Raw genomic sequence first — 14,303 nt, 5'->3', positions numbered from 1 at the left:
AAAAAAATGAAAATGACTGTGACACACTCCAAGGAGTCCTTTGAATATCTTAATCACAGACACACTAAAAACAAGACCCCATCATCACACCAAATAAAACATAATAATTACAAGAGGCAGGCAGGGAAGTGAAATGCAGAGAGAAAACATGTTTTTGTCATTCAGCCGGTAGTCCCTGAGACAACAGCTGTTGGATGCTGCAAATACTCCTGAAGTCTCCATAATCATGGCGTTATTGAAGTGAGGACAAAAAGGGCACTAATTGCAAGGGAGCAATCGGAACGCAATAGGTTACACACCCGGGTGATGCCGCACAATGAAAACGCTAAAGAGGAGAGCTGGGGGGAAAAAAAACCCACTGAGCACAACAGTGCGTTGTCGCTCATTTTCAGGCAATTACCTTTCCTCGTTGTCAACAGTTTTAATAACCTCTACCATTTCTAGAAGACTTTTCGGTGCAGTAAGATAATTCCAGCTTTTTAATATGTAATCACTAGTGCTGGCATGCATAAATAAAAAGGTCCAGACATGTCAGTGTATTGTGGAGCACCTGCACCTCGTGGTGCGCTTTCTTTAACTGACACCTAATCATTATTCCACTTGGTGAACATCTCGGTTAGTCACCTTTAGACGATCCTCTTTGGTCATGTAAACAGTTGCTATAAATACATTGTAGGTAACCTGGACGGGATGTGCTTCATCTCAGGTTCTGACACATTACCTCTGCTACTATACTTCCTTCTTTCTTCCCTTGCTGCCTCATCTCCTTCCATCTTAATTTCCCTTTACTTCTTACTGTACCTTCTTTACCTCAACACGATGACATCATATCTCACCTATCTACATGCCTTCCTGCATAAATTGGCAACATCACTTGTTAGTGTCAAGGGGCTCGTGTAGTTTTTCCTCATTTATAGGAGTTTGAGACACTGCATTATGGAAGCTGAACTCAGGGCTGATATTGGATCCACAGTCTTATACAAAAAACTTTTTCCGATTCTGATTTCTGATTTTAAACAGTTTGAATTCAAGGAATCATTTCAGTGGTTTATTTTCTGCTGCCCAGTTTCTTTGACAAACATTTTGTGGGAAGATTGCTGAGTTAAATGCTAAGTGGACTGAAAGACCCTGACACATGCAACCACCAGTTAAAACTATACAACTTGTATAATTTTAAGTAGAAAAAAATGCTATTTGCAGGTAACGTTTTGATTATTTTAGCTTTTTTCTCAGGTAGCTAAAAAATGCTGGCCTACGTAACCAGGAACTTCTACCGTATCCCTTGCCTTTATCTGCATTGACCACAGTGTTAATCCCACAGTGTTGACCTGGCCATTCTGAGAAGCCGTATACACACACTGACCTCGCTAAATAGGACACGTGTCTATCAAGCATATATGAATTAACCATCCCCAAGAGGCTTCACCTTCTGAGCTGAGCAGCATGTGACCTCTCCCAATCCATTTTACTGCGGCACTCTGTGGCAATCAGGCTTGAATTATTAAAGTGAGCAGTGAGCAATGATCAATTCATTGCGGCCCTTGCTCGCAGACTGCCCGGCCGTACTTCAACAGAAATGACATTGAGAACACTTGAGTATGCTTCCAGACAATGCACATAAATGTGAAATATGTCAGACCCAATATGTCAATAATCATAACTGTACAGGCTGAGGCCATGTCCGGGTTAATCCTACAGAAATGCTGTTAGATGACTGTGGGGTGAGCAGGTTTCAGCGCTGTGATTTCTTACAATGCTTTCTTGACAGAAAGATTGGGAGAAATTGAGGGGTCGACAATGTTTAAGTGACACTACTGAAGACTTGTAGGCCTTGCAGAAGGCATGGGCCACAAAAAGCTATGTCATATTGCAGTCTTCCCCTTTTCTACACAAATTATAGAGAGGACAAATAAAAGCTAAGAAGTTGAAAGAAAGAGAAAGATTGCAGGAAAGTATGCAACTCAAGGAAGCTGGAAGTAGGAAAAGGGCAAGGAAAAAAAATCCAATCAAAACTTCGTGAGGAGCAGATGAGGAGCCAAGATAAACCAGTACTCAGAGCCCCCAAAACTGCAATCTCCCCTTAAGCCGGAGAGTGGCAGCTGGCAGAACAGCTGGTGAATAGGATTAATGTCAGAAGAATGAAATAAAACTCAACATATGTCCGAGCCTGAGGTGTTGGGACTGTGCGTGATTTTGCCCCCGATGGATGCCATGTGTGCATCTGGAAGGAGCTGCTGTGCTGCTCCGCTCTCTACCCCACAAGGTCACTTTTAAGAACTAGGACCATTAAATGCTTGGATAGCAAAATTAACTTTTCATTCCCTCTCATCTCCCGTCCTTTGCTTTGAAGTCTCTATTCAGGCAGCAGAGGGAGTCTATCGAATACGGTTATCAACACAATGCATTAGGGAAACAAACAATTGCTACTTTGAATAAATTAATGTCTGACAGAAGATTAGTGTAATGTAGAATTGTCTGATTTAATAATAATCAGCCTAATAAAGCCTTGGTGCGACGTTGGTTAATTCATACATTTTTTTTAACCAAACAACATAGTTAGTCTGAGTGTGTGCAAGCATGCTTATATTTGGTTAACCGGAAAGAAAAAGTAGATTTACTTCTGGAATCTCAGCCGATGCTGATCAGGGGATCAGCACTTGTGTAGATGAACATTACGAGGAGAAATATGTGGACTTGATTTCAATTTATAATTTCCATTTGATGTCGGTAATCATTAGGGTCCACACACTGTAATAAATTATAATAATTTCACACAAAAATTTAATTACTGGGTACCTTGCATTGGAGAGATTTCTTTGGGTACCCTGCAATTTAACTGTCAGCTATAAACTTCCCTGCTAATCAATGCTCAAAAACATTCACATTTATTCAACTATGTTAAATTAATAGATGTGTGAATAAAATGTGGAGTACTGTGATCATGGCTGTTCAGTGTGATTTAGTAAATTAATGGGTATCTGACTCTACAAGGACAAAAAGAGACTAATAGGATCCACATGAATGCATTATAATTTGCAGTGAAGCCAAGTGTCTGGTATAGACATCGAAACTTTATTTCATCATAAACACTGGACCTTGGCGATGCGCTTCAGAGATTGAACCAGAAGATATTAAAAAAACACAAATTGCAAAAATAAGCTGAGTGATATACTGTGCGTACAGCATACTGTAAATGTATTGAACTTTGCTAAAGCGCGCGTGTGTGTGTGTGTGTGTGTGTGTGTGTGTGTGTGTGTGTGTGAGAGTGAATGTCCTCCCACTGTACAGTACATGACAAAAAAAAAAGAAAGAAATTTTAAGTGGAAACAAAACAAAAAAACTAAATAAAAGTGAGGGTATTTATTGATTTCCATTTTGTAATTTGGTTTTCTCGTTTTAAAATAGTAAATGAGTATATAGTATGAATAGTTTATTGAAACTTTGTTTACTAAGATGCCAGAGTTCGGGATGCTCACATACCATGCATACTGGACTTTAAAAGAACAAAATAGTGGCCTTTGGTCTGAGAGGGAAAAAAGAAATGCTAAACACCTCTTACTATTTAAAAGTTTCAAGAGTTGTTATACATCTTTTTTTGTGGTCTTTTCTAACATTGTGTTATCATACCAGAACTGACATTTTTACAGCTTGATCTACACAATTACTAAACAAATAAAATAAATTATGAAGTTAAATGAATGTTAGTACACTGTACTATTCTGATTCTTGCCTTGCCACTGGGTAAAGAAATAATAAAGTAACCATAGCACTTCTAAAGGTTAAGAATTCCAACTCCTAAAAGTCACCATTCATTTGCCCACGGTGCCCAAGTAGTTGGTTCTGCAACAACAGACGCTGTACTTTTCTTTTGAATCGGCCCATTCCCTTTCTGTGGGATACAGAGCCATATGGACTGAGACCTGCTGGGCAAAGATGGAGAAATTTGCTTCTCATGAGTGACTGAGCTGATTGGTCCAGCTCACAACAGGGTAGCTAACAACAGGCTTACAGAATCGGCTTTGTGGAGAAAAGTGCCACCCACCCAGAAGAAAATGACAAAGAAGAAGGATAGAGGAAGATGAGGTGTGTAAGGGGGGAGGAAAAGTAAGATGATTGTTTAGAGTAGACCCATTTTCCTTTTTCCAATATTATGCTAATTGGGACAAAATTAACAAAAAGCCAGGCTCAACAAATCATTAATCCTAAATTTAAATAATAATGTCAATTGACAGATTGAACTTCATGATGTGCGATTGACGACTTGGTGTTAAGCATATTAACCACCCAACCGGTGCAGATTATTCTGGAGGTACTTTCAAAGAGACATAACGTTTGTCAAATAATTATAATCATTGGCACTCAGGCTTTGCAGTGCAATAAAACACATTTCTATTCGTTTCTTCTGACATCCTCATCTCATCTCCTGGCGCTTGTAATGTTATTGAACAAGGAGAAAGAAAACGCATTGAGTGGGAGGAAACATATGTTTCATCACTGCTGATTAAATAATCTCTTTGTTCAAAAGGCAACCATCAAAGTTTTGTGGAAGACATTCACGCTTGCTGATTGGGAAAAACAATGCTAATATGTTAATAGGTCTGCTACACTAGTTATCATGTTTGTTTGTGTCAAGGCAGATCTCTTAGCTGGATGGCTGACGTACGTCTGACTTACAGAACAAGCCTACAATGTGTTCTGAAATCATTAGCAGGCCACAGAGGCTGTCTGTGCCCAGGGTGTGCGTTTCACTCACACTATTTTGATCCTTGGTCAGATGACACCGGCTCTTTTGTAAAGTTATGTGTGGAGAATGCTTGGGAGCTGAATGCCACAGCTAGGACAGTGATACTGAGCTGGCACACAAGTCTTCCTGTGTAACCCTACTGCAGGCATTCACACACACACACGCGCCCTCCCTCTGCCCCCCTCCCATCCCATTGTGGAATAGCCCCTCTTCTCCCCATTTTTGACCGCCTCAGCTCCTCCTCCACTGCCCTAACTATATGCAGTTCGTCTGTACTTGTTCATGTTCCTTTTAACCGCAAAACCCAATTCTAGGCTTCACGGCCCAATGACAAATATAGTAACATTAATGGCTTCTGCCGTCTTATGTGTCAGCGTTTCACCATCTCTGTGCCCCTCCAAATAGTGCAGTGTCACATAAAACAGTCAGGCCATTACAAGCTGCTGCTGATCTAATCACCCACATAAAGAACGGTGGCAAATCTATTGTTTTTTCCATCAGCAAATATAATTATTTAACTATTTCCCCAAGCAGTGATGTCAATGACAAGTCATACCTACAACCAGTGTGTGGGTGTGTGAGTGTGTAAAGACAAACAAGCCTCTGTGGAACCCTGGCTGTGATTTGTCTCTCAGAGACACCCATTTCCTCCTATCAAGGGGTTCCTGTGCAGCCAGTAAGCCAGGATCACAATGGGAGTTTTGTGCTGCATGGGTGCAGGGGGACACGCTCAACAGCTGAAACCCGGGAAGATGGCCCCTGGAATGCTTCACAGCAGTTGCTACTGTTGACTAATCGGAATATGAGAACTGGGGAAGGTGATCTTGAATGCAAAGAATGGCACATTGAAGAAGCAGCTGCTTGTTTTGTCATCTGAATGACCAAGACAGCAGAAAGGGTTCCCGTTTTGAAAGGGGCAACAGAATCTATATCTTAGCTTGTGTAAAGTGAAACCTGTGTTGGCTTCCAAAGTCCTATGGGGACATGCCTGTGTTATGTGAGGGCTCTGTTTTGGAACAGATAGTAAATACATAATTTAGCAGTGGACCAGACACTCTGTGCTCCCTATTCCCCTCATACAGCCACTCCATTTAGCCCTGGGCTCTGATATCAGCCTGGCGGGGGGACTTTGTCACTGGAGAGTAAGATGGTGTGGGAGACAAAAATCATATAAGGAGGGGGAATGTTGATCTGGATCAGGTTAGGGTTTCAAGATGGAAGGGGAAAAAGAAAGGAAAAGCAACAAAAAAATGGACACCAAGGAAGAGGATGGAAAACTGAGATTAGGGAGGAGCGAGGGGCAGGGTATGTTTTTTGTGAAAGTTCACATGTCAGGCTGGCAGGCTGCCCGCGGCATACAGCCGAAAAATCTATTTAACGTCTGCTTCACAGGGTGACAAGAGGGTTGATTGGCAGAGAGCAGAGAGCCGCTTTTGATCATATGTCCTAACAAGCGATTCCAGCTCATGTCTCTTCAGCCTGAACAGATCTACATTACCTATTCAAACAAAAGTGACAGACCAGAGCACTGCTCCGCTGGGCTGGTGCACCAAGCCAGAGAGAACACACATAGGAAGGCACCCACTGAGACATACAGTATATACACGCACACGCACACACGCACACACAAAACTGTATCGGCTATTTGATCAAATAGATTACTTGCATCAAGTAAGATAAGTCTGTAATCGTGTTGATGTTTGGCCAGTGTTAGCGTCCTGCCAGGAGGGTCCCGGCCTAATGCTGTCCGGTAGGATGCTGCACTCAGTGAGAGGCAGCGTAGAGCTCTGTGTGAAAAATACCTCAAAATCGGCAACCGGATTTCCAGCCCTCATTGCATATGCATAGAGTCAGAGGCTCATGCTCAGATCATTATAACAAAGATTCCTATTAATTAGGTGGGATAAAGCAGAACCAGATGACATGGCAGCTGGGATGAGAGGAGAGGGGAGAAGGGAGGGAGCATCAGTCTGTTTGGGGGGGGAGGTGCTTTATTTTATAATATAATGTATAATACAGACCGCATTATAGGGAATATACCTTTAGAAAACCTCTCTTTTCTAATGCTACATTCAAACTAAATACATTTCCAAAAATAAATCTGTTGGCGCTTTTAAGCACCTGCAGCCAATTTCCAGTGAGCCTCCATGTGGAGTCAGCAGGGGCTGTGACACTGACAGGGGACAGTGGTACAACAGAGTCAAGAGTTCATCAGTGCTAATCAGAGCACAGGCTTAGAGCTGATCCTATTCTCTTCCAAAGCTTTCACCCATCCTTGAATCTCATTACATGGCCTGTTGTAATAGAGGATAATGACCTAGGGCTATGCACACAACGCTGATCACTCCCCCACACTCAACCTACTGCACAGTCATTACACAGTGATAATACACCACCTCGCCAGGGGGATTACACTTAAAAGTAGAGGAGAGGTGATACAGGCAAAGGGAGTGAAAAAGAGGCCTAAGTGATAACACAGGAACACATACAGTACTCTCATACAGTATAGGCCCATGCCTGAACACAATCAGTTCACAGTGGCGCACCATGTTGTGCTTTTTTATGTCACAAGCAATGGTTAGGTTACCTGCCGCTGTACAAGGGGGTAATTTCTCAGTAGCCATTAAATATCCTTCTACCTAAGATTAAAAGTGGCTCCCCTTTGCTAAGCTAATTAGCCATGACTCTGTCAAAGGGCTCCAGGTGTTGAGTATTCTGCTTGAGCACCTACTGTATCTACTCTGACTGGTCTAAAAAGCTATAGTATTAAGGAAGGGCATCCTCTTTGTGTGCTTTATTTTGTACTTGTAGGTTAGGATATTTATTTTAGTTATCGATTATATGTGAAAAGTGTCCACTGTCAGTTTAACAGCTGTGTCAGTTGTCCTTAAGACTACACCTGTTCACTGGCTGTATGGCACTGCAGCACATGCGACACTGTTTCCTGGATGTTTTTGAGAAAACTCTCTCTCTCTCAGCATGACAAAAAACACATAACTGCAGGACTAAACAAGTACAATAGATACTGAGCCCAGGGAAATCCATTAAAACTACAGCAGGAAGCTTAAACCCAATTTTCCGTCCTTGTCTTGGGGGACGATCATAAAGACTCAATGCACAAAGTATTTTGTGTGTTGACTTGCACAGTATTGATTCATACTTTAGTGCATTATATAAAACTGTTCTAATTGCATGTGAATCAAATCAAGGTCACCTTGGGTTTTTATAATGGTGGCTATTTTTCTTTTTCCCATAATACTTTATACTGACATTTTTAACTCTTGACAAGTGCTGTCTGGAGACTTATCCATAAATAATGCATTTACAATACCTAGTAAATAAACATGGGGCACAATCGTTAGCCCTGCTGGCAACTGGGCCTAATAGAGCTTTTACAGCAAAGGTGACTATTCAGCTAAATGCGGTGCTCGCTGCTGGGAGGACATTTTCATTCATTAGCACAGTCACAAGCACTTAAAGCACTTTAAGGACCAGAAATTGAGAGGAAGGGTGGAAGGATAGAGAAGGTGAAAGGGTACAAATGTACAGAGATGGAAGGATGGAGGAGATACTGAGCACCACCTCTATTGTTATGTTTATAAGGTATCATGGTCAATGAGGGAAACTGGCCAATCGTTTTTCTTTGAATGGAGACATACAGTATTAGTACAAGAAGTCAAAATATATATTACTATTTATTTGCTAAGCTATTGTATTTACCTGCTTATTCCAACTTAAAAGGTCAGTATTGCCAAAATCTTCCCCACTTAGCCCTTACCATTCAGAAACTGTAGATTTATTTTCACTGAACAGGTGAGATATCAGCTACTTCTACAATAAAAGAGGCGATTGGAATTTAATTGTTGGTTCTCATGGCATAATAAAGATTACATCTAAAAAAAACTCAATAGTAAGAAGCACTGAAATGGCTAATAAAGACAGTTAACAATATTTGGATACTGGTCCAGGAGGCCTCTCAACCCAAAGCTTCCACCAGTGTTAACATCCCTTTAAGTGGGATTTCACGTTCCACAAAAGAGCAATGTACTATGTAAAAACTGCACCACAGACCATTTGTTTTCCCTCTACACTTGAGGTCACCACGCTTATCCTTAGTCCATCAGTACAATGAACTATCTTGACCAGCCATGGAAGCCCAGAGAAGAATGGTAGCAGATGGTGAAGAGTCTCTAAGGACCTCGGTGATTCCGACCAGGCAGGCACCAAAGCAGCAGAATTAGACAACAGTTGTCATGCTGAGATAAGCGATATATTTAGCTCATCTGTTGCTTGTGCCACATTAGCAGCATCATTAAGACAACAAATGGCTTATCCAACCTTCTTGTTTAATAGGTTAATACTGCCCTTTTCAATTTCCAACAGGGTCTCTCTCCATAAACAAAGACATACGATTACGATTTCTCAAAGGTTTCTTTGAGGTTTTCGTTTGGCAGTTTTTCTAAGAGTCCCTCTCTCTCCATTTTACAGTAATCACTGATCATCACCAATGAAGCTTCCTCAAGTGCTCTCAAGAACAGAGTATCTCTCAGTTTCTGCAGCGTGGGGACAGCGCACTGAACTTTGTGAGGCTCTTGTCTTCTGCTGTGTTCCCTGCTCAGAAACTAATTTCCTTCAACAAGGGAGTTTATTTAGGTGGCGATGATACACAGTGCATGAGGCAGACCAAGTCTTTATTATTAACAGGAGATTAAAACAGCTGTATGGCACTCCAAAGCACCCTCTCCTCCCTGCGTTAACATACGGCCCTGGATTACAAGCTGCACTTGACCATTTAAATTACTGCAACAACCAGCCTTCACCAGCTGGGGCTCATTACCATAACGCCCGCCGTCACCATAGAGAGCACTGACAATCTTGCCCTGAAAATCAACTCTGCATGAAACAAGAAGCATATTAAATATATTCTTACCTATGGGTAAAACAAAGAAGTAGTAATGCAATTGTTTTACTTCTCTCTACTAACCAAAACGCTCTTGCGTCCTTGGATCAGCTTTACATCTACTGTAAGAGCATTAGCAAGATTACTGCATATTCCTAATATTTATGTCTGTTGGTGTGAAAGAAAAGTAGAGCATTCAGAAAAAACATCCATGAACCCAGGGAAAACTCTTCACAAAGGCAAATGTATCTGCTGTTTTGCATTATTATGAGTATTAATTGTATTTTTTCACAAGGGGTTTTTACCTTTGGATTTTGTTTTATTATATTTTCTTGGTAAACTGAAGTGTCAGTTGTCTTTAGATAATATAAAAGGCATTATTACATTATCCTGGCATGCTTATGTACACCAGCCTGATGTGTGTGTTAATGTTTCGAATTTTTCATATTTTTTGTTGGTCATTTCGATCCATTACAATGATCCAAACGTTTCAGTTTTCTAAATGATCTCCAATTTATAGGTGTTCAGGTAAATAAGGACTGATTGTTCTGTCGTTTTTAACCTAAATGACACCAGAAACAATCAGTCCACCAATCAGGACGTGGCTAAATGATTATCTGGTGAGAGGCCTCTGCTGCTCTGATACAAAGATCACCAAACGAACACTTTAAAAAGAAGTGGCAAATTATTTTTAGGCTAACAGAGGTCTAATTTATTCGTCTGATGAAGTGCTTAAGCTAAGAGCTCCCTAGACACTAAATGAGACACATGCATTCCCAAGGGGGTTTAACATTTGATTGGATGTAGTTATATTACTACAGCCCTAATTAAGAAGGGGGATGTGTTTCAGCAGCTCTTTCAAATATTTGTTTTTCCGCCATACTCTTGATAGACTGCAGGCTGTGGGAGGGAGAGCCGAGCAGGGTGAAACGGGCTGCAGATATGACATAGACCTAACAGTCCTATCACAGAAAAGGATTTTTCTTCTCTGCATGCAAATGTAGGAAAATAAAAAGTCTGAAATCTTCATGGTGTGTTAACAGTACGTGAGAAGGGCTTTGGTTGTTTGTTGCAAACTCTTGTGAATAACTGTGCTGAGAGAAAAGTGTTCTGTGTAGCAACATAAAAAGAGGTAATGTTCCTGGCATCAGGTCAGCACTGTGAGTTTTACAGTCAAAGAGTTTGCCTTGTCACGGAAGAAGACCACACTTATGGTGAGGTGCACTGCCACACAGTCTTTGTCACATTGGAAGAGGTTCAGAACAAACTGGAAACATTGTAACGTCAGTATTCCCAGCTTGTGTGTGCCCGCATGAGTGTATGAGATGGAGAGATACAAGAGAAAAGAGGCGGACAGTCAGGAAGAAAAGAAGAGGAAAAGGGTATTCCTACGCCCAAACACGCACGCACGCACGCACGCACGCGCACACACACACACACACACACACACACACACACACACACACACACACACACACCGTCTTGCTCTGTCTTTGTCATCTCCTCGAGTTTCTTCTGCTTCAGCGTGTCCACTACGTCTGCCAGGCTTCCTTTGCGGCGCTCCGGAGTTCCAAACGCAGATCCGCTCAGCAGGTCACTTCGCTCCCGAGCTCCCTCCTCCGGTTTGTGTGGGGAGGTGGAATTATTCCGGAAGGAGTACAGGGAACATACTTTATTGCTGTCAGATTCCTGTAAGACAAACAAAAGTTGGGAGGGGAAGCAACAAGGGATTGGATTTGTATTAAATTATTTTTCTGTGTTTTGTTAGGGCTCCATTGAGCTTTTTGACCGTTTTTCATTCAAATGGAGCTATTACTGTTTTTTGGGTATATACATTTTTCAGGGGCGATTTGGCTTTATCAAATAGCTCCTCTCTGGCTTTCATACAGCAGCTTCTGTGTCCTCAACAGAGCCAGCTTTGCTAGTAAATGAGATATAAGAAGTGAAAAACTGAGATGGAATGATGAGGTACACTTTCATAGGGCATATCCATAATGTGCTCTTTACTTTTCATCTGCAGAGACTACACAAGAAACCTCCTGACTGTAATTTCTCAAATTGCTTTTGAGTGTGCATTTGTGTTAGGGTGACTGCTGTGTAATTTGTTCATTTTCTAGTGGAGACCTATTCTCAGCTGAGTGCCTTGAGCCATCGTAAATCTGCGTCCTGTCTCGAGCTGTTGTTGTTTTTCAGTCCCACCTGTGTATGGTTAAGTATTTAACGAAGGGTCCTGTCTCTGGCTGACTGGCTGAGTGCTCCCTGTGCACAAACAGACATGAAGGAAATGGGAAGAAGAATGAGAGAGAGCTTGAGAGAGAGAGAGCTTGAGAGAGAGAGCGAGAGAATACTCTGCACATGGGAGTGTATAGTCAGCACACAGACCATGGCTGAGGGTTGCGTCTGACAGAAGGTGGTGTTAATTATGGTTTGTGGAGTCTGAGAAAGCAGAAGGTGGCTAAGCAGCCAGGAGTTCGCAGCCTTTAACAGGGGAACAGTTAGCTCTGATTTAAACTTTGGGCCTTGTAGTGAAGGGAATAAACGTGACAGCGCCTATCATGGAAAAGTGAGCTTTAATCAACAGCAGTGTGATAACAGAGTGTTATATAGCAGGGTTAAATGATAGAGCCACGTCTGGAGCCACTGACAATCCAAAATAAAAAAAGTCAGGAATGCGATAAACCAGGCCAGAATATTGCCAGTGCCAATGTCTCATCCCTGCCTTGCATGTCGAGCTCCAGGCAGAGTTGCAGTGGTGTGTCGGGTGGTCTGGTACCAAGCGCCAGGGTGGCACGACCTACCAGCCTACTCCGCACCTCCCAGCCCTGCGTTGGATGATTATGCAGTGTGGCAGAGACAGTGGAGAGTGCTTGAGGGGAGTGGAGCAGTGCTGGGTTAATCAGCTGGCACAGGTTCAGGGCACAGCCCACACAGACGCATGGCACAGCAGTGGAGTCAGGTAATCAGCAAAGGCAACACTCATTCCTTTCGCCTTATGCCTTTTCCTCTCTCCATCTCTCCTTCTCTCCTCGTCGTCCTCCAGTTTACCTTCTCTCTCTTTTTGCGCCCCTCCTCCTATACTTAATCTTTGAAGGGAGAATGACTGAAGATTTTTATTCTTTTTTCAGTTGTATACATTTTTCAATCATTTAGGACTGATATGACTAGACTTGTCATTGACATTTTGTTTCCACTTTTGTAATTCACTTTAAACACTTTTACAGAGGTTCGATACTGTACAAATAATCATTAGTAGTATCATGGTATTTATAAACTTTTTCTTTGTGATTGAAGCTCACCAACATAAAACTCGTCCTGTTGCTGATATCCCATAATGTGCCACAGGTGAAGGTAACACCTGAGCAATCCTTTGCCTGTCAATTTTAGCAGTCCGCTACAGAGGCTATTCATCATGTGTCATTTGTGGTGTGTGTGTGTGTGTGTGTGTGTGTGTGTGTGTGTGTGTGTGTGTGTGTGTGTTTCATGTACATTGTGCTGCAATGCTGAGGTGTTGACGGTCTCAGTGGCCAACTGCAGAGCTACTTTAGAGGCCCTCAGGGTCCCTTTACCACGGACCCGTCTGTCACAGACAACCACCTGCCTCCCATGTCTATAGCCCACAAGTGCCTGTGCTCTTCTTTGCTCCGCTCACATCAAAGCAGATCCGCACTTTGAATGTACAGCGTCTGGGGTCTGGCTGCAGATGTAGCTTATACACAACAAGAAAAACAAAACACCGAGGACAAGACATGTTTCTTTAATAGCAACAAGAATGCATCATGGTCTTCCATCGGTCGTGATGCGATTTTATGAGCCATTCACATTATTAAAAAAGAGCGTTAGAGGTCCTCTGTTTAACCTAATAATAGCTGATGGTTTAGTGTTTGGCAGAGCTGCCTATCTGAACACCCCAGATTTCCAGAGGTTTCACATCTTTAGGGAACCGTGGGATGGAGCCAGGAAGGAAGCCATCGGCTGAGCTTCTTTATTCAAGCCAGGAAAAATAGGTGCCTGCTGAGCCATGATGTTGAATACCCAACGGAGGACAGTAAGACAGTAGTGCACACTCATAAAGTAGGTTTGAAATTGTCCTGCTTTACTAGCTTTCTTTAAAAAGAAACCTTTACTTTACAATTCCACTATTCAAAGTTTATTTTATTCCATTCTTACCACAAAGGCATCAAATACAACTTGAAAAAGGTTTATGCATGTATGTAGTATGTTGACATATCTCACCATGCGCTGTTGGGCTGACACCAAGCTGTCCCAGTCGCTCTCTGCCGGCACGCTGCTGAGTGGCTGCATTTCATCAGGATGGGCTTTTCCATGGAGCAGGCTGTGCAGGGGCAGTTGTGGTGTGCCATGGGCCTCGGCACTCTCCTCTTTCTCCCAAGACAAGTGTTCCTGACTCATGGCATCATCCCCATCGACCACAGAGGCAAAAGGAGACGTGGCTTGCTTGGAAGACATGACTCTGCTGTGGAGCAGGAAAAGAAGAACTGAGTCAAGATCTTATATCTATCTATCTGACGAGGTCCATTAACAATACATGAAAAGGAATGCAGTTTCCTCAAAACATTTTACCGTACGACTGGCAGTGACATACAAGTGATTGTGCATTGCTGTAACTGGGATTATAAATTGTGCACCTGAGCAGGTAAT

The 14,303-nt window shown here is 42.3% G+C and overlaps 1 protein-coding gene across 1 annotated transcript in view; it reads right to left on the bottom strand.

Moving 5' to 3' along the window:
* Positions 1 to 14,303, bottom strand: part of sox6 (SRY-box transcription factor 6) — a 135,122-nt gene that overhangs the window by 73,480 nt on the left and 47,339 nt on the right. The window contains 2 exon segments of the mRNA XM_028568814.1: positions 11,123 to 11,333; positions 13,878 to 14,118. Coding sequence (XP_028424615.1) covers positions 11,123 to 11,333; positions 13,878 to 14,118 — 452 coding nt within the window.

Source organism: Perca flavescens, chromosome 1 (assembly GCF_004354835.1).
Source record: "Perca flavescens isolate YP-PL-M2 chromosome 1, PFLA_1.0, whole genome shotgun sequence".
NCBI lineage: Eukaryota > Metazoa > Chordata > Actinopteri > Perciformes > Percidae > Perca > Perca flavescens.
This window is presented reverse-complemented; position numbering and strand designations above follow the sequence as displayed.